Here is an 18,951-nt window from a genome sequence, read left to right as displayed (position 1 = left end):
AATGTCAATATATACCGGCCATACAGATACAAAATTTGTAACACCAGAGTAACGGCCCTGTCAGTTTTATGAATAATAAGTCAATTTGGCTCAACTGTTCATAAGATATACGCCTTGTCCATTAAAGTACTAGTATATTTGTTTCACATATCGTACCAGACAACGTATCCAGGAGACGTGGAAGATACGCGATGTGTGTCCGGCTGACAGTGGTGCTGTGTCTCCTGGCCGCGGTGTGTGTTGTGTCGTCCCGCAGCGTCAGCGTCATGACCAACACGTTTGAATGTCTGATGAAGTGTCTGGAGTGCAGTCAGAGGTTCCCGGTAGGTCTCTTCAGTAGCTATAGTAATCACCAATATACCAGATCCACCGGTCTGTTAAGTTGTAGTACTTCTAAGGCATTTTATTGCATATTGGTTTCCCTGGTGTTTCAGAAATATTTCTTTCCTGTCCTCCACAGCCTATGTGCGCATGGGGAATGTCAGTAAATGCGACGTAAAAGACAGGCAAACCAGGCTGGAGGTCAATCAGTCAGGATCAAACCATTTCTATATAGCACGTAGTCTATGTTAATGGCTTTTTGAAGTTCACGCGATGAGGAGTTTTAATTTCTGTATAAAGACCTTTTTCTGCTAGGAGGGCTGCTTTTTTGAATTTTGACAAACTTCAAGGGGCCAGCGAGGAAACGTTTACGACTTCCCATCCCTATCTGTTTGGTGATTACCGCCGCTTGCCTCTGAACTACGTACGCACGGGGCGGTGCAGCTAGATTAGTCTTTCAACTAAACTGGTCATCTGATTTTGTTGTTCCTTTTCTCTGAAACAGACCTCCAACTGGAACGGGCTTGGGTGCAAGGAGGAGTGTCACGGCATCGGGCCCAACTCTCCTTACGAGTACATCGGAGCGGGGATTGACGCCTTCTGTAGTAACTTCGTTGAACCCTGAGGCGACCTGGCGACGGCTGACATCGCCTAACTAGTAACCGAGTTCAACTTTGTAGAAATGTGCTAGTGATAGCTAATGCAAAATATTACTACCTTGTATCCGCTTCGCTTATTACACGCTTACTTCAGTAAAACGCTTGGGGTGCAGATGAGAAAGTGGCAAGTCTCAGAGCTGCTGTTGTGTACGCGTTAATGCAAGGCCGTCTCCCTTGCCACTGTCATCCAAACTTTTAGCAAGAATAAAGGGTTTACGAAGATCGATGAAGACTGGTTTTGTCTCCTTTGGCAACATAGTTATACCTTGGTGTAGTACTATAAGACAGGCCACAGCCATGTTATCCGTCCACAACTGGACTCTCTCCTGTCTAACAGAAATAGTTCTCAGGGCTGCATGAAGCCTGATGATGATTCCACAAAGAAAATGTTAGTGGTGTGAGGTGGACTAACATACATCAAAGTATCAACAGGGCTTTTAAAGTGGGGTAGACATTTTTCTTCAAAAACATATGTCCACAAAGGCTGAAATAATTTCTTTTAGAGTTTCCAGGTAAAGAGGTGTGTTTAATCATCTGTTTCATATTCTAATGGCCATGTATAGCAGTTCTAGATGATATAATTTCCTCAGAAATAATTCATATACATGTGACAAGAAAGGGAAGGACACAGCATACACCAACAAGGTAAAAATAGCCTACTGCATAGTCTACATCGACTTCTCAGGAATAAATACAGTCACAGTCCATGCATGAGGCATGGAGCAGGTGAAGTCTGCTGTTCACCTTGTCAAACTATCTCTTGGTTGTGCTGACGAAAAATAAAAAGTACTATAAAACCACAAACCCTACTTATTACTTCTAGTAGAACATCACCTTTTGACACACAAAATTGACAGCCACATAATGGTGGCCTATACACTGGTGGTGAGTAGGAATAAAAACAAAGTTGTATAAAAGGTCTCTTAGCTTTGGCACACAACTACAGGACCTAGGACTTCTTACATGTAGAAGGTGAACAGATACAATACTGATTAGAATTCATAGCAATGGCACATCAGAAGTCATAAAGTAAGCATTGGTTACTGGAATACTTGCATCAATAGGACAACACTTCAACATAGGAACATACATGTACTTACACAACAGTTTCACACAATAATTTACACAATCTCTACTTAACACTATAAACAGGAGCATGACTTAACATTGCTCCACATTTTGAGAAAGTTTAAAACAAGTTTTGTCATGACTTGTACAAAAGGGTTTCTACAACTCTAGCAGCATGGCAGTTCCTTCAGGTACTAGTACCTTGCCTGATGCATAGACAACTCTGGACACGAAATCTCTTCTGATGCATTACATACTACAGGATTGGATGTTTGCACAGAAGTGTCTGTCCTTTAGAACCTAGTATCATTCATGGGCACAATAAAGTAAACTTGACTTGTCCACAGGCTCCTATCTCTATATGCTACATTTTCATTTGCTAATACATGTACATTTACTGACTGAGGAGAAAATTCTAGTACATGTGGGTACTATTTGTGTTTTGATTTTTTACTTTATTATCCCTGCTGTTTATGGTATGAAGAAAAAGAAATATGTTGGTCCAATGGGAATCAAGAAGTACCTCAATGTTAAGGCAGTCAAGCCCTGACACTGTTCAAATCCATTCAAATACACACCTACACGTACACTTTTCTCCACTGTTAAACTTCCTTCTCTGACAAAAAAAATATACAATAATCTCTTGAGTTCTTGGATCAATAACTGCTGTTGGTACTATGTGGCCATCCTTTCCCATAAATACATCCATTTGATCGTTTCACATAAATACATCCAGCTTCATCTTTGTGGTAACAGCTGGAACCATATAAAATCAGTTGTCCCCCTCCACTAAAACTGCTCCTGATGATGTCCCTGGTTGCAGAGTCCTAGAGAAGCATAAAGGGTTCACCGTCATCTCCCGTTGTCATGGAGGGCCTGGAAAACAAGTCCAGGGTATTAGGAGAATGAGGACACCTGCTTATTCTACCAAACGACTTGGGAATCTTATGCCCTGTGTATTTAATTACATTCAAACGATATCTAAAACTCTTTATAAAAAGCTACAAGTATACATCTCAGCTATAGGTCTCAGTAGCAATTCACCAAGACGTTGGTGCCAAGAATGCATTAAATCAACATCATTGATTTTGCAATAAACTAAATGGCAACAAAACAAAAGCAACAGCTTTCGCCTTTACAGAGGGGCTCATTTTCACAGAATTGGATAAAAACACCTTTCCACAGCTGCTGGTGAAAGATAGTAGAAATCAATGCACCTAACAGCTTGAAATGAGAGTCTTTTATGTAATAATATTTGTCAGGATAGTGTGGCTGACCTAGTTAACTACGGGTCTGATAAAGAGAGGGCTTAAAGTTAAAGTCTAAACAGTGCAGACTCAGAGCACAAAAGACCAACAGTGAACATACACAGCATCTAGTCAGGAAAATTGGACTCATCTAGAAGACATCCTAGACAATTAACTTGAGATCCATCCGTCTTCAGGTTGAGTCTACTCCACACATCAATATACCTCGTCAGCACATGGCTGAAGTTAACAAGGAGAATGGATGGATTTCAGGTTCAATTGGTAAGAACCTTTCAGGCTAAGAAAAACAACAATTTTCCTGACTGGCTGTATTGTGTGTACACTTTGTTTGCCATACAAAAAAAACCCCAACTATTTGCCCCCCCCCACACAAAAAAAATTCAGCCATTTTGGATGGTACTATAATCTAATTTACTGGATACTTGATTGTGCCCTGCTGCTGGAAGCACATACCTCCACAGGAGAAGATGTTCTGTTCTGAGATAGAATGGAATCTGCTGCTGGCTTCCTGGTGCTGCCTGTAAACCAAAAAAACACTATTCACACCAGACACAGAAAATGACAACTTGCAGTATGGCAGGTAACATAGACAGGTAGTTTGAGACTTGATATGTATATTCAGCATTAGTAATACCAAATGTATAAAAGCAGTGATTAATTACATATTGCACATGTTATGTTGTAATACCTGGCTCTGGTGACCTTGACCTGGATCTGATGGGTGACCTTGACCTTGGTGATCTGGTTGGTGACCTTGCCCTTGAGTATAACACAGGTGACCTTGATCTATAGCTACTAGCCCTGTTAAACAGAACATTGTAGGAGATTACAACGAGTACAGTGTTTTGGACAATGAAATACAAGGTAACCAACAAAATACAATTAAACAGCTGGAAAATTCCTTATTCAACTAGCTAAATACTCCAAACATAAAAATTACACAACAAATACAGCACTAATGACTTGTAGAATATGAGTGTTAATCTTACATCCTACTAATGACTTATGAGGTGTAAGCAGGAGAAGTGAGGGTATGGAGCCTGTGCAAATGTACCTGAGTAATGTTGGTGGACTCTCGCTGACCCTGACCCGACCCCGCCGGGGGATTGGTGACGCTGTGGGGCTCATCCCGGCCAAACGTGCCGACCGCAGGCTGGCATCCAGCTCTGCTTGCTGCAGGTAAACAAACAAACAAAATTAAGCAAAACAAGACATGGTAGGACTTCATTGGAATTCTTTACACATGCAATGAATTCGACATCTGTGAGATACTGAACACTACCTGTAGCCACCTACATGTGTGTCTACACTGTGTGTGTGTTCTGACAGAAATAAAGATACAGGCAAACCTTATCAAATGCCATTTTACTGCATATCTAGTGACAAGTTGAATGTACTTCTGATATCAATAACTCATTATATATTGGACACAATTAACACCCACCTTGTGTTCAAAAGCAGCCTTTCTGGCACCCTTCAGTTCAGACTGGAGAGACCCCAGTTTTTCCTTGTACCTACAAGAACAGGCCAGGCTATAAATGACTACATTGTACATGGTTCTAAAACCTCAATGTTGTCCTGTTAATGTAACAAGATTCCTGTAAGGTCCACATTAATTGGTTTGGGAAATAGGTGTACAACAAGTTTGAAAGCTGTACATTTGTACTTTTCACCAGAAAAGATATGAGAATTGTTATACTCACATGGCATATCTTTCTTGGATTCTGTCTCTTTGTTTTTGTGACTCCTGCAAAATAAGACTTGTTAGAGAGAGTGGCTAACATCAGGTTGTCCCACCACCACAAACTTCAGGGTTAGAACAGGTCTGAATACAGGAAAATCTCTTCATGGCATCCACTTCACAAAACTTCAGACTGGGTTAAACTCACACCTCATGCAAGGGAGATTCTAACCTTGGGCTAAACTAATCTGAGTCCCTTTTTGTCTTGAAACCATTTCTTAACATTTGGAAAAATAGCTCAATGTTTGTGTATCAAACATTGAAAAATAGCACTGTATGTGTATCAAACCCTGAAGAAGGTAAGACAACACAAGCTATGACCATTATATTACAATTTACATGTCATACATCCTAGGGGTACAATTTTAGTATAGGTTAGAGAGAAAATGAAATTTTGTCAACTACCCATTTCAAAGAAAAAAATGCTCTTTTTTTGCATACGCTACTCTGACAGGAACAAAATTACCATAGTATGGCCCAAGGTCTAAATCTAGAATGGTAATTATTCAATTACTGACACCAAACCACTGAGGGTCCATGCACGGCATGCATCAAACATGGCACTACACAAACCTGCAGGTCCTGCAGCTGGGCAGCCAGGGGCCTGTCATTGGGCCCTGGCGTTTGTCTCAAAGTCTATGAGCACACGGCAGCACGTGAGGAAAGCGGTGAACAAGCGGGAGGACAGGGGGGTTAGTACAAACCTCCAGACAACTCACAAACTAACTAACAAACTATGAGATGTGCAAGCAAGTGCAGTGATGTGCAAAAACATGTGCAACAACAGAATAAGCTAGACTAAGTTCATTATTTATTAACTTAAAACACAAAGCTAGCCATAATCCACAAAACTGTTCAACACTATACTATACTCAAGAAACTACTACATTATTCTGCCAGTACTAGTAGCAGAAGGAACCAACATGGACAAATATAGCTTGTACCACTCCATTAGATACCCTGAAATATCTGAAAGCTTTAGCACTAAAGTCTCTAAGGATTTCATAATTCCTGGTCCTGCACAGTCATCATTTCACTTCAAAGGAGCTTTTTATGTTATTGTACAGAAGAACTTTGAGAAAATGACATTCCAAAACAAGGCAACATTTCTCACCTCTTCTAACCGATGAGTCAGTTCAGACACTCGTCCCTGGAAAACAGGATGATATGCAGTTTGTTACATGGGTCTGACACATACTGGGAAAGGAATTATAAGGAACAATAATTCATTCACAGCAAAACTTCCCTCACCTCAAGATGTCTGACAATATCATTTTTCTCTTGTGTCCTGTCAAGAAGATCTGCAAAATAAGATTATGGCAAATATATATGAGCTCAGTGAAAAGTTATAACCTACAACAGTACTGTAGAAGATTACTAAAACAGAACTTCCTGTTATAAAAAAGTTAAGAGTTTGAGTCTGGCCTGCCCAGCATATCCTCACAAGTAAAGTTGAACTTACTTTACTTAAGTTAACAATACATTCCCATTACCTTGTCTTTCACTGGACATCTGGTCAAGCAGCTTGCTCTGTTTGGTGATCTCCGAGGTGTAGTAGTCCCTATCAACCTCCGTAGACCGGATGACCTCCTTGACCTTGTCGTTGTTCTTCTGGACCTCGGCCCGCAGACGTCTCTCCCTCTCCTCCCGCAGTCGCACCTCCTCCTTCAGCCACTGCAACTTGCTCTGTGGACAGGAGGAACGGGTTGTCACAAGTCATTCTATGTGACAGAACAAACGCTTACAATGCTGCTGTTCTACAGCAAAATGTAGTAGTTGGCAAGTACAGGCCTTCAAGTAATCAAGCTGAAATGTGGCATAGCAAGGACTTACTGTGATGTCTGCCAGCCACCTCTGTGGATCACTGTGGAGCCCCTTTGAGGAGGACAGAGCCTGTCAAAATAAAGGTTGCTCAGTGTTAGCAAGTATCTCAAAAGCACTAGTATATCAAATTCTTCGGGCAGTTTAGACAATCACAAAATTAAACTAACGCCCAAAATAACAAGACATGGCACAAACCTGAAACTTGACCTCTGAGTCAGAAGTTGCAATGTCAACCAGAGTGTCCAGCTCTCGACCAACTTGGCGCAGTAATCTCTGCAGAAAATGAACAGAAAACAGTTCTTACTAATGTTTTCATTGATGGAAGATACTAGGAAGTCACGTAAACACTAGGAAATGCTTGCGTATGCTATTATGAAAGGCTTGCAGCAACTTTTCTATTAACAAGAACATTTTACTAAAATGTAAGAAATTAAGGTCTCAAATTGCCATCTACATCCTGATCAGGCCAAGGGCTGATATTTCTTAAAAAGAACAGGCAAAATCAATCATAAAAAATCCAGTACAAGTGGCCTTGCATGATAAGAACCCTATCAGTGTATAAGTGTGTGTACTGAGTAAAGACTACTGGCATGAGTGGACAAAGCTGGTGTGCTCACCTCCTGTCCCTCCTCCTGAGAGGCCAGTTTGTCTCGTACAGACGACAGACGCTCCTCCAGCTGCTTCACTGCATCTCCCTCCTCTGCAACAAGGTGCTCCTGGAAGTAAGGACAACAGCAAGACATTAATCAGTCATTCTACTTTTCAATGACATTTTACTATTTTTCTAGAGTCACTTTTCACTATCCTACTCTACATCAGGGTGATATTGCTAGTTATCACACGGGCTGGAACAACCATATTGAACGTTATTGTTTCCTGGCTATGACATAAAAAAGACATTTTCAACTGTTCCAAGAGTAAGTATCCTAACTACATTTAAGTGAAACTGTTAGTACCTTCTCTTGAATGTCCTCCTTAGCTCTCTGATATTTTTTCTGAAGTCTGGAACTCAGCTCTTCTAGTCTGAAAATAGAGATAAAGGCAAAAGTTGCAAAAGAGTCTTATTGAACTTTCTGCATGCTTTAAGTTCACAAAAATGAGCTTATTCGCATATCCTAACCTAGTATCACAAAGTAATGATTAAGAAATTCAAATTCACTCCTGTGCTCTGAAATGAATCATTGATCATCAGGCCCCTCATTGCAGTGCAGATAGTTTGTATCAAAAAGAAATCCTGAAAACACAGGAACCCCTGAGATAGGATTACCTATCTGATTCCTCCTTTGCTGTGTTGTAGTCTTTCTGGGCATTTTCCAGCTGTCTTTTCAGAAGTTTGGCAGCAGCACGCTCCTCCTCCAGACCAACCTGAGGAGCAAAGAAAACATTCACTAAACAGGAATCATCACTTTTTAACTACATGTATAAGTTGTCAGTCTTAACTGACCAAAAATAAAAATTTGCATCTGTGTGAAAATGTGCATCAAACCTGGGTAGGCATGATGAAATTCTACTTGTACACGGAAATACAATTTGCATCAATTATTTCTTTTGGAGCCAAAAATCAAGGAGCTTATATCAATATTTAAATCCAGGAGGTTGTGGCATAATGTATTCTGTATGTATGTACATGTTGTGTAATGTACATGTAAACTGAAGAGGGAGAGCGTAAGGAAAATACATGTGTACTTACAGTGCAGAAACCACAAGGGTGCAAAGTAAAGCAAGAATCCATGAGTGCATGCAAAAAGTAAACATGTCAAAATGAGATAGTGTAGTGATTTCTTGCTAACAAACTCAAATCTGCTATAAAAATGAAACAAGCGCATCTTCTTGTGTGGGTGTTTATGTATTATGTACATGTTTATACTAAATTATAGTACATATTTGACATGACAAAATCCACCTTTAGAGTCTGAATCTCAGCCTCCAGTTCTGCCCGTTCCCTCTTGGCTCTCCTGATGAGGTCCTGCTCCTTTCGACTTTCTCGACTCTACAAGATGTGAAACAGCTGAGGTTACTTCTTCATTCTCTCTGCATTGTTACAGTCCTTGCATATGACAAAATCACCAAAAGTATTTGGCATTTAACTACATGTACCAGTAACTTAATGCCTATCTCACCCAGACTTGCAGAATTTTGAGAAGTGTAACAAATGAGCAGATTTGTTCCCATGTTAGACACAATGGTTGGACATATTGGTAATGTTAATAATCAAATCTGTGCATTATAACTATACAGTCACAAAGCACTGAGATTCCTAAGTCAGATGGATGACATATCATGACAAAGTTCTGTAGTGGCAATGTTATTCTTTGTGGAACACTGTGGCTGAACATTTCAGTCTTTTCCTATTACATGAATCTGCTACACTCCTGATGGAACCACACACCCAGCGGCACATCTGTGCCTAATTGCCAATCAATGTGTGATTCCACGGAGGTGCCCTCATTCCCTCTAATTGCTTCTGCAAAGTGCTTATCTTTGACTCTGCCGTGCATACTTCATTGAAGGTTACTTTATCTTTCACTCTACTGATTCCATCAATAATAGCAATTAGCAAGTAATTCCTGATGGCATTTTCCATTACCATGAACGTTACAGAAAATACTCATTACCAATCATCCATTCAAGGAGGAAATGACAAAGCTTGTTCTATCATCATTAAGCAAGGAAATAATGTCTGTACTCAAAAGCAATGGGCACATTAAGCACCCCATATATAAAGATAAGGTACACGTAACGTTGGTTTATGTGAATGCTCCATGGGATACTGCATGGCTCGAGGGTGTTCTGCTGAGTTGGACAGCCATCCAATTGAAACCAGAATCAGGGGCATTCAATAACAAAAAATTGAATCAGTCTATGGAAAATTTACAATGTCATATCCGATGACTCTGTCAAATTGTCCACCCTTGACTATGGGACAACAGGGTGACTTTGTGATATTGTCTGTGTGTGCTGGACTGTGGATGGGTCACTGGTAACTGGTTATCACAATATCAGTAGTCAGGTTTATGCATTTTATTTGCTTGACGGATGTTCCATTGAATACAATATGTTGCAGATGGTCTGATGAACACACAAAAACCACTAATCATCAAAGCTTTCATGGCTTCAAGGCATGGGGTATGAATGGCAGTTTGAAACACAACACCCTCTATCTTCACACAAGGCACAACTTCTGGTTGTCCACAACAGTTGGCAGGATTTCTAAAGAATGCTACAATTAGTACAAAGAACATTTAGGCTACTCCATGACCCATCAGGCCCAAACATCTGTATGAGATGGATGATGAAGAACAGCTGCCCTCTCCAGAGATCACCAGCACTGAAGTTTATTGTAAAACATATGTGTATGTCAACCTAATACAATCACTACATCCATGGATTGACAACTACAAGCTCTACAAAAATCTCTCCAGCTGCTGATAAGATGGGTGGCAAATATAAATGGTTTGGTACCAAACAGAAGCTTCTTTAATGGGCATGATCCTACCATGTTAGATAAAAGGTTTTCTCTCTTGTTATGTAGAATAAAGGTAGTTTTAATGAGACTGATAGGGAGGTCACAGATGACAGATAAAACCCGGTCAGTACAAATTTGAACAAAGACCAGATATTATATGAGATTCTGAAGTAATCCTATGCCTCCATAACCAAGGTTCAGATTAGAACTGCCAGTTTACCTTAATGGCTTGAAGCTCAGTCTGCAGGTCAGAAACCTCCTTAACATGTGTCTTTTGTTCCTGGGGAGAGAAAGACTATGTTCAGTGCAGCTTTGTTTGGTGTGCTATAATACAATTGTCATCACTTCAATAACAGTGGTACAGACACTGGAGACAATTTATGCTATAATCATCTTAGGTTAGGATCAACATCTCCATAATGATAAAATGAAAAGTCAAAACAGTTTCCTGGGATATTCTGCAACATATTACACAAGTATGACTTAACAATTGTTCCCATGAGAAATTATATCAAAATCTTCTCTATGTTGCAGATACAGACCTTCTCCAGTTGTCTGGCCAGTGTTCCTGCCTCCTCCTGTGATCTCTGTGCTCTCTCCTCCATTTCTCCATGTGCTTTCTGTAATGCCTAAACAGGAACAAAAAAGTAGCTAAACCACATAATGTTTGAACTAGGAAGGAGGACAGCAATAAAAGTTCATAACTGAAACCACTATGGAAAATCCAGAAACTTCTTCTGGCTGCTAATTTCCACCATAGTCTTTTCTAGGTAAATAGCATGGCCAATAGTAGATCTCATACAAGCGTGCATTTCTAAAATTCCTGGTTGCCTTTTATGTGTACAACTGAGAAGAGTAAATCAAATCTTTTAACCTTTCTTTGAGTTCTCTCTTCAGCTAGTTGTGAGGACAGCTCTAACCTCTGGGTACTCAGGTCTTTTATGTCTTTCTGTAGGGAATACATAGAGAGCTCAGATATTACACATGCATTAATGCATGCAAAAATACACATGCAATACATACACACATATACACACACTACCACAGTAACAGATATTTGTAAAAAAAAAAAGATTCTCTCGGGTAACCACATTCTCAAAACACAACAGTTCAAAAAGAAGGAAGCAAGAGGGGTACTTGCTCAAAAAACTTCAGGCAGGACATAGTCGATGTGTTTCGATTTCTGTAATAACAACATGCCCACCTGTAAATGCATGGTTTCCTCATGCGCCCGCTGGTACGATGCCTTCATTAGCGAGACTTCCTGAAGTTCAACCAGCATGGTCAAATTAATGACTCTCATCAATCTTCAATTTCAACAAGGCTTGTTACTCACACACACTCACTGTTAATGGAAATAATGCTCTAACTACTGGTACCAAGGGTGTATGAAACTTCCTGGTAATTGCAAGAGAACATAAACAACAAGTTCAACACTGCTGTAATTAATCACTTCTTTCCTACCAATAGACAAGGAATCATGAAAAGCCATACGCATCATTTGAGTTGCTCTATGTATACATCTATGGTAACAGACAGGTAAGAATCATTTGTTATGAGTGAAATGATTCTAGCTCATATGTGCAAAGATCAAACCTCCTCAAGTTTTCTCTTGTCGTCTGCTAGAGCTGAACTTCTAGCTGTTTGTGTCTGCAGTTCATTATCCAGCTGCAAGAGGGCATACAGAGGCACTGTTAATCTGCTATCAGCAGTTGAAACAACCAGAAAACTGTCTGCGAGAGACTGACATAAGAAGAAGAGATGTGTGTATGATGGTCTTACCTTGTCCATGAACTGTCTGGTCTCCCTGAGCTCTCTGTCCAGGTCCATATTCCTCCCCTTCAGTTCATTGACCTGATTGTGCACCACAAAAATATCATGCTCATATGAACAGATTCACTATGGCATTGTTTGATTAGAATGCTGGTCAAAATATTTAAATTACAATTACCAGCTTTACATCAGTGTTTGCATAAGATTGTCCAAACTAAGAGTCAGTCTTTACCTCCACATCTCTGAGCTTCAGCTGCTCTGCCTGTTCTGCTCGTATTCTCTGCAAAAGTTAACAGAACAACCTTTTAAAAATTTCTTTAGTATGGCAATTACTGGAGTAACAAATTGATCAGATTCATCCAGTTTTCCTAAATATTTGCGGTAGAACTGAAATAATGAATTATATACAGTGATTTTGTCACCTACCAAGGCATCGTCCATCTCTCTTCTGAGGCTCTCTATTTGATGAATACCTAAAAGGAAAATCAATAATATCACACTCTATGGTGACATCAACTTGAACAGTATAACAGTTGTTAGCTATTCTGGTTATCAAGAAAGTTTAGTGAATGGCAAAACTACTAGAACTAACATTTTAACAATTATGCAGGCAATTTCTTTAAAATTATCCATCTTGCAAATTAGCTTTGAAGAAGAGGGCACCAACAACTTAATGTCCTTTCTAAAGAAACGCTACAAATGAGATTCAAATTTTCCAGGACTGGGTTCAGGGTTGTGATGTTGAGAGTCTAGGAGAATTTGCAGCACTTTGAGTTCTGAGCCTCGCTGCCTGTGTAGCATATTAGCTACAAGTGTACTTACTGTTAGCTGCTTGCTGCCTCATGGCTTCGTTCTCTTTAACTAGCTGTTCGTTCCTCTCCTGCATCTGACTGGCACCATGTTTCTGACGGTCCACTTCCCGCTCCAGTTTCCTACACTTCAGCTTCCACCTGTTATTCAGCAAAGTCTTTAATGCATTTGTTTGTCTGCAGCATCATACACAGTATACAATGGATGTACACGTAGAACAGTCGGAAATTATCACAAAGAACCAACCCTGGTGACAAGGACAGAAAAGCGACATAACATTACATGACAAAACTAGAGTTCCCCGATCTCATACCTTCGCCAAATGATGTTAATCTTTATGACTGACAAAGTTTAGATTAGATTATTCCCCCCTGATTTAAGAAATAGGAACCTAATTTTCATGAATTATATTGTTTTATCATAATCTCAACCAAAAGACAAAAAGTCTTATATTAGCAAAGAATGCATTCTAGCATTTCCTAATAAATTATGCAAATGAGGTCCTGATTTCAATAAATTATGTTTAATGATGTTCACCTCAATTTAACTTTCAAATACCACAAGTATGAAATTCCAGGCAGTTATCATTACATAATTATAAAAAATTTCTCATTAATTATGCAAATTAAGTTCTTTTTAACATAATCAATATCTTCCTGTGTTTCTCTCGTTGTCAATTACCAATGTCACAAGCTTCAATTGTCCTATCATGGAATGCAGCTGATTTATAGAATTTCCCCATAAATTATGCAAATTACATCCATATTTGCATAATTGTCACATAATTATATTAAGCATCGCGTAAGCTACCTACATACCAAAAATCACGACGATCCGTCAACCGGTTCTTGAGTTATCCCCTTTTGAATATTTTCAAGAATTTATCCCTGCAGTTCCAGAGCAAGCCGCTAGGGGGCCTAAACTCACGTCACTTCTTTCCCAGCACAAGAGCTACCTACCATCTAAATTTCAATACCATAGCATGTCTAGATCATGAGATATCAAAACCGGAAGTTCAGCTGCAGTACCATAATAAGCCGCTAGGGGGTCCAAAATCTAATCATTTTGAGGTCTCATCAAGACCTACCCACCTACCAAGTATCAAGACAATCCATCAAGGCCTTCTCAAGTTATCGTGTTTACAGACAGACACACACACACACAAACACACACATACACGAACGCCCCTGAAAACATAACCTTCTTGGCGAAGGTAAATATATTGACATCAATACTTTGCACTTGTTTCCAGTCAAAGGGAGTTGCAATACTGCACGGAGATGGCAGGGGGCAGAACTGCCTGCATTGGACATGCAATGGCACAACTACAAAAGGTTCTGGTGTAACTTTGTGGCAGACATTGATAAGGAATTAAAGGCTTTTGCTACTGTAATACCCTTATCATGATAAAAATAATCTATTTACCAACTTTATGCCACATTGTGTAATGAGATGAGAAGAAACTGTTAACGTACTGTCTGACAGCTTCCTGAGCTTTGCTTTTAATCTCCTCAGCTTGCCTGTCACTCTCCTCCTTGCCTTGTCTGGTTGTCCTGAGGTCTTCTGCACATCTATCTGACTCCCTTGTAACTTCCTGAAAATACATCAAAAGTTTTCATACAGACCTTAACAACAAGGTTGGAAAATAACTTGAAAGCCAGTAGAATGCAGGTTTACAAATAAAGTCAGAACTAAAGGAGAATTAACATTTTAAGAACATAGGTACAGAAATAAGTGACTTTACAGAGCTGGAAACAATAATTATTATACTAGTCTGTGTCAATCAATCAATGAAGTAATTGAATCCCAAAACAACAAGTGAAGAAAAAAGTTACAGGAATAGACAGAAAAACAATGCCTCACTGGTTCTGGTCCCTTTGACATGCGGCATTAAATAAAAGAATATTAGATCAAATGTGTAAGGTCTCACTGTACAAGGTCTCATAAAGTGATTAATATATAGTTGTATAAAAGCATAACAAAAACACAGAATTGTTAGAAACCAAAAATTTGAAAATAAATTCAGAAAAACCAATTAGACACTTTGGAAGTGTTAGCAAAGACAAGGTCGGACAGCTTTCAGCTAACGTTTTAAACCTCTTACATAGTTCTTTACAAACCATACTCTGATCTGACAATCTGTAAATGATGGTGAACAAAAGCTTGCACACCAATGGTAGATGTACATCTGGCTGTGCACTTGTGGAAGGTTTCCTACCCTGAGTCTCTTATTTGCATCCTCCAGCTGAACGGCCAGGCTCTCTCTCTGGTGCTCGCTGTCCTGAAGCTGCTCTGTCGTCTCCTTTAGCTGGGACATCAGTCTGGCCTGCTTGTTGTCAGATTTCTCCAGATCTTTAGACAGGGACTGTCAAACCGGAAAGGATACAATCATGATGAGTCTTTGACTATTTACTAACACCAGGGCTCGAAATTCATTTTGGGTAATGGGTGCACAAAAAATTTTTGGATGCACCATATATTAAGTAGAAAGTCAACAAAAACTAATTATGTTTCATTTCTAAATAAATGTACTATAACAATGATTCTTTTGACCCTTGGATATTAAGAATATGCTGTATACTACTATACATTTTTAAATGTATAGTAGTATAAAACAACTTTACATACATAAACCTACAAAAATATTTCGGTGCACTGGTGCACCCACAGGAAAAAATTGGGTGCACAGCTCCAAATTTGGGTACACTAAGGTGCACATGCACCCAGCATTTCGAGCCCTGTAACACCCTGGCTGCATGCTCTCTCTTTCTCAGACCATTTTCAGGTCATGAGTGAAAAAACAGGCTCAATTTGAATGCATTCTGCTCATGACAACATTAAGGTTTTATGACAGTTACAATATATTCTCTCAGTCTCATCCTGTCACCAACACAAAAACCATACCTCTAAATGGTCAGACAGCTGCTGTCTCTGCCGCTCACTCCTGTCCAGAGTCTGTTTGAGTTCTTCCACCACAGAGATGCCTGAGGAGCGGCTCAGCTGGGCTCTCAGTTCACGGATCTCATCCTCCAGTCTCCTCCTCTCAGACTCTGCCTGTTCAGCTGGGGGGATAGCATGTCATCAGTTTGGGGTATCACCGTTTCATTTACCATACTCTTAGTACATTACCTAGGCCAAACTCTTTTCATACTTATATCCTTCTATATATAAGTTGTTAAGTTTTATTCTATACCTATCTATTTTACTATGCTACTTATTGTTACCTATTTGCCATACAATGTACCCTGTACAATTGTCGTGCAATAAAGTTCTTCTTCCTTCTTATAACAAAATTGTCAAGATACAAAATAACAGAAAAAAACATTGTTATTTCTATCATCAGCTCTCAATGGAAAACTACCGTCCAACACAATAATTTCATTCACTTGGTATGTTCTGTTTCTGTAAGAGACATGGAACGGAATAGTGTTTATATAACACCAACATCATGCAGAAGTTTAACAACAATTTATCAACGTATTGCATATCATTGAAAGTATACATTACTATTTAAATATTCTTTAATGCCACCAGAATTTTCCCACCAATTACAAAATTGTTACACGTTCAACAGCTAACGCCAACTTGTTATGGAATCCTTCACTAGCCTGATTATACTTGATGTTAGAAACACGTTTGTTATAAAGATGTTAGAAACACGTTTTGTTATAAAACCATCACCACTGAACATTTTACGAACACCATAAGAGAACTGCATACAGATGATGGTTTGCCTGGCATTTCCTCGAGTGTCATTGACCTGAGACTTTAGACGTCTGATTTCATCCAGGAGTTCGTCCCTTTCTGGATCCAGCTGGTATGCTAGAGGTTTGCAGTGGACAGGTCAGAGGCAAATATTAAAAGTGCTCTACATGGTTTTCTTCATGCTTCATGTCCTTTCTTAGAAATAGAAATGGGAACCCCGTTGGACTTGTTGCCACATTATAACAGCATGCTTCCTTTAATGTCATGTTCTTATAGACATTTTGAAGTGCATTTACAAATTTACTTTAGTAATTTTACTGATTTTAGTGAGATTTGAGTATTTTTAGGACATCAATATGTGTACGTCTTTCACTAACAACCCATTCTGACTGTGGACAAGTCTTGTTTCATGCATTGTTTTGCTTTGAGTGGAGATCATCAGTGGTGAGTTTCTAGATAATGACAGGTAGAAAATATTGACTAAACTAGACTAGACAGGTACCTTCTCGTCTCTGTCTGCTACTGGCCAGTTCCTCCTGCTCTTGTCTCCTCCGTGTCCGTTCAGACTCCGCCACACTGAGACTGTCCCTCATCTTGGTTCTCTCCCTTTCAGCATGGCCCAGCTGACCACGCAAGTCCTCAATCTGTGGTACACAGAAAGTCGTTATGAGTTTTGCAAAGGACACTTTGTTTTCATCATGAATATCTAGCTCTACAGATCAACCCTTAACTGCTGAATGTGCAAATACAATGTACATCCTTCAGACAGGCAGCCTCACAAGCCTGTTCAGGCCACCTGATGATCTCTTACCTGATTCATAAGTGCTTCTCTTCCCCCCTCAGACTGGTTTAGTCTTCTTTTGGTTTCTTCCAGTTCTGATTCAACCTGGAATTAGAGAGAAGAACAGAGGCAGTTAGCTACAAAAAGATAAAAATAAAAATAAAAAATGCAAATAATTTTGACTTTATCCAGTTTTGTGGGTCTAATGTGTGCATTGGGCCATGATTTTACCTGTGACTTTCTGGATTCCATGTCTGCTAGTCGCTCTCGCATTATTCGGTCTGATTCGGCAGCCATGTCTGCCCTTCTAGACGCCTGCGAACAGAAGACAGTTTCATATCTTCAGTATCTAACAACAACAACTACTTACAGACTATGTCTATCACTATGCAAAATGAACTGTAATGATAATAACTCAATGCTTGGTCGACCATCAACCTTGGCCTTACATGATAACATGATGGTTTGAAAATCACAAGGTTAAAAATGACCAGTCATGCTTTTGTTGATGATCTGTGGTTTCATGCATTTACAAATGTGTGGAGAAGACCACAATATAAAATTGGTCAGTCATGCTTTTGCAGATTTGTATTTATATGCATCCTTCAGACAGACAACCTCACAACAATAAGCTATAACTTATAAGTCTACAGCTATGACATTGTCTGTCTGAAGTCTGCAGGTTTCACCAGGTAAATGAGTGTTCATACCGTTCGGTTGCCACTGACAGCCTGTAAGGGACACACAATGTAGCATGGGTCCAGTTATCAAGTACACGGTCACATAAGACATTTTGCATGCAGTTTCTTCATGCATGCTTACACTTCAGAACGCTGATCAATTCTGAGAGCAAGCAACAGGATCAAAAGACTATAGAGTTAACAAAGCAACAAAGTACCACACCAAGTACCCAGCCATTGAGACATGTTTATAGAAATACAAAGATACAAGATAGCCAGAAAGGTTGCACCTACATGGAATATCAGTATGTCAGATTACACCAGGTTTAAGATGTACAGGACAATGTCCAGCCAAAAAGAAGAAAGCTAAAACAGACATGTCTAAGATAGTCAGTATGTGCTGCCATCAGACTCACCTCTCGTAGTCTGTCAGACATGCTGACTGTCTCCTCCTGTCTGCGTGCCAGCTGCCTCTGCTGGGCCTCCATGTCGTCCTGGATCTGCTGTAACCTCCTGTCTACTCGCTCTGAGGCCTGGATGATAAAGCGACAATGTGCAGAAAATAACAATGTTTGGCAAACATTTAGTTTTACATAGGGGAGAGAAAAAAATGGTTTGTGGAAAATTAAAACTTTTCAACTTAACAGACTCAGAAGTGGAGGATCGCCTTAAACTGTCTGACATTTCCCGTAAGGTTCTTTGTGTCTCCTGCTCTGCTCTGGAAAACAAAAGTTGTACAGACATTCATTAATCTCAACAATCCATGTAGCATACAGCAAATACACATACACAGTGCGTTGGAAGAATGAGGAAAATCATTGCTTATTTACCTTTAGTCTTTACCTGTTCTGGTAG

At 39.6% G+C, this 18,951-nt stretch overlaps 1 protein-coding gene across 1 annotated transcript in view; it reads right to left on the bottom strand.

Annotated features, from left to right (window-relative positions):
* Nucleotides 1-1,540: 1,540 nt before the first annotated feature.
* Nucleotides 1,541-18,951, bottom strand: part of LOC109470339 (centrosomal protein of 128 kDa-like) — a 19,798-nt gene continuing 2,387 nt past the window's right edge. Inside the window, exons 4-38 of the mRNA XM_019769258.1 lie at nucleotides 18,742-18,814; nucleotides 18,513-18,629; nucleotides 18,127-18,147; nucleotides 17,648-17,731; nucleotides 17,447-17,521; nucleotides 17,138-17,279; nucleotides 16,651-16,752; nucleotides 15,835-15,992; nucleotides 15,149-15,295; nucleotides 14,406-14,524; nucleotides 12,943-13,070; nucleotides 12,547-12,593; nucleotides 12,353-12,400; nucleotides 12,130-12,201; nucleotides 11,944-12,015; nucleotides 11,552-11,611; nucleotides 11,222-11,296; nucleotides 10,890-10,976; nucleotides 10,568-10,627; nucleotides 8,785-8,871; nucleotides 8,149-8,246; nucleotides 7,838-7,904; nucleotides 7,499-7,597; nucleotides 7,077-7,154; nucleotides 6,891-6,950; nucleotides 6,551-6,743; nucleotides 6,309-6,358; nucleotides 6,172-6,207; nucleotides 5,631-5,693; nucleotides 5,020-5,063; nucleotides 4,761-4,830; nucleotides 4,371-4,489; nucleotides 4,005-4,117; nucleotides 3,770-3,834; nucleotides 1,541-2,924 (exon numbers count right to left, since the gene is read on the bottom strand). Coding sequence (XP_019624817.1) covers nucleotides 2,901-2,924; nucleotides 3,770-3,834; nucleotides 4,005-4,117; nucleotides 4,371-4,489; nucleotides 4,761-4,830; nucleotides 5,020-5,063; nucleotides 5,631-5,693; nucleotides 6,172-6,207; nucleotides 6,309-6,358; nucleotides 6,551-6,743; nucleotides 6,891-6,950; nucleotides 7,077-7,154; nucleotides 7,499-7,597; nucleotides 7,838-7,904; nucleotides 8,149-8,246; nucleotides 8,785-8,871; nucleotides 10,568-10,627; nucleotides 10,890-10,976; nucleotides 11,222-11,296; nucleotides 11,552-11,611; nucleotides 11,944-12,015; nucleotides 12,130-12,201; nucleotides 12,353-12,400; nucleotides 12,547-12,593; nucleotides 12,943-13,070; nucleotides 14,406-14,524; nucleotides 15,149-15,295; nucleotides 15,835-15,992; nucleotides 16,651-16,752; nucleotides 17,138-17,279; nucleotides 17,447-17,521; nucleotides 17,648-17,731; nucleotides 18,127-18,147; nucleotides 18,513-18,629; nucleotides 18,742-18,814 — 2,953 coding nt within the window. The 3' untranslated portion in view covers nucleotides 1,541-2,900. The remainder of the gene's footprint in view (nucleotides 2,925-3,769; nucleotides 3,835-4,004; nucleotides 4,118-4,370; nucleotides 4,490-4,760; nucleotides 4,831-5,019; nucleotides 5,064-5,630; nucleotides 5,694-6,171; nucleotides 6,208-6,308; nucleotides 6,359-6,550; nucleotides 6,744-6,890; nucleotides 6,951-7,076; nucleotides 7,155-7,498; nucleotides 7,598-7,837; nucleotides 7,905-8,148; nucleotides 8,247-8,784; nucleotides 8,872-10,567; nucleotides 10,628-10,889; nucleotides 10,977-11,221; nucleotides 11,297-11,551; nucleotides 11,612-11,943; nucleotides 12,016-12,129; nucleotides 12,202-12,352; nucleotides 12,401-12,546; nucleotides 12,594-12,942; nucleotides 13,071-14,405; nucleotides 14,525-15,148; nucleotides 15,296-15,834; nucleotides 15,993-16,650; nucleotides 16,753-17,137; nucleotides 17,280-17,446; nucleotides 17,522-17,647; nucleotides 17,732-18,126; nucleotides 18,148-18,512; nucleotides 18,630-18,741; nucleotides 18,815-18,951) is intronic.

Source organism: Branchiostoma belcheri, unplaced genomic scaffold (assembly GCF_001625305.1).
Source record: "Branchiostoma belcheri isolate BF01 breed outbred unplaced genomic scaffold, Haploidv18h27 scaffold22, whole genome shotgun sequence".
NCBI classification, from domain to species: Eukaryota; Metazoa; Chordata; class Leptocardii; order Amphioxiformes; family Branchiostomatidae; genus Branchiostoma; species Branchiostoma belcheri.
The sequence above is the reverse complement of the archived record's forward strand: the minus strand, read 5'-3'. Positions and strand labels throughout refer to the sequence as shown.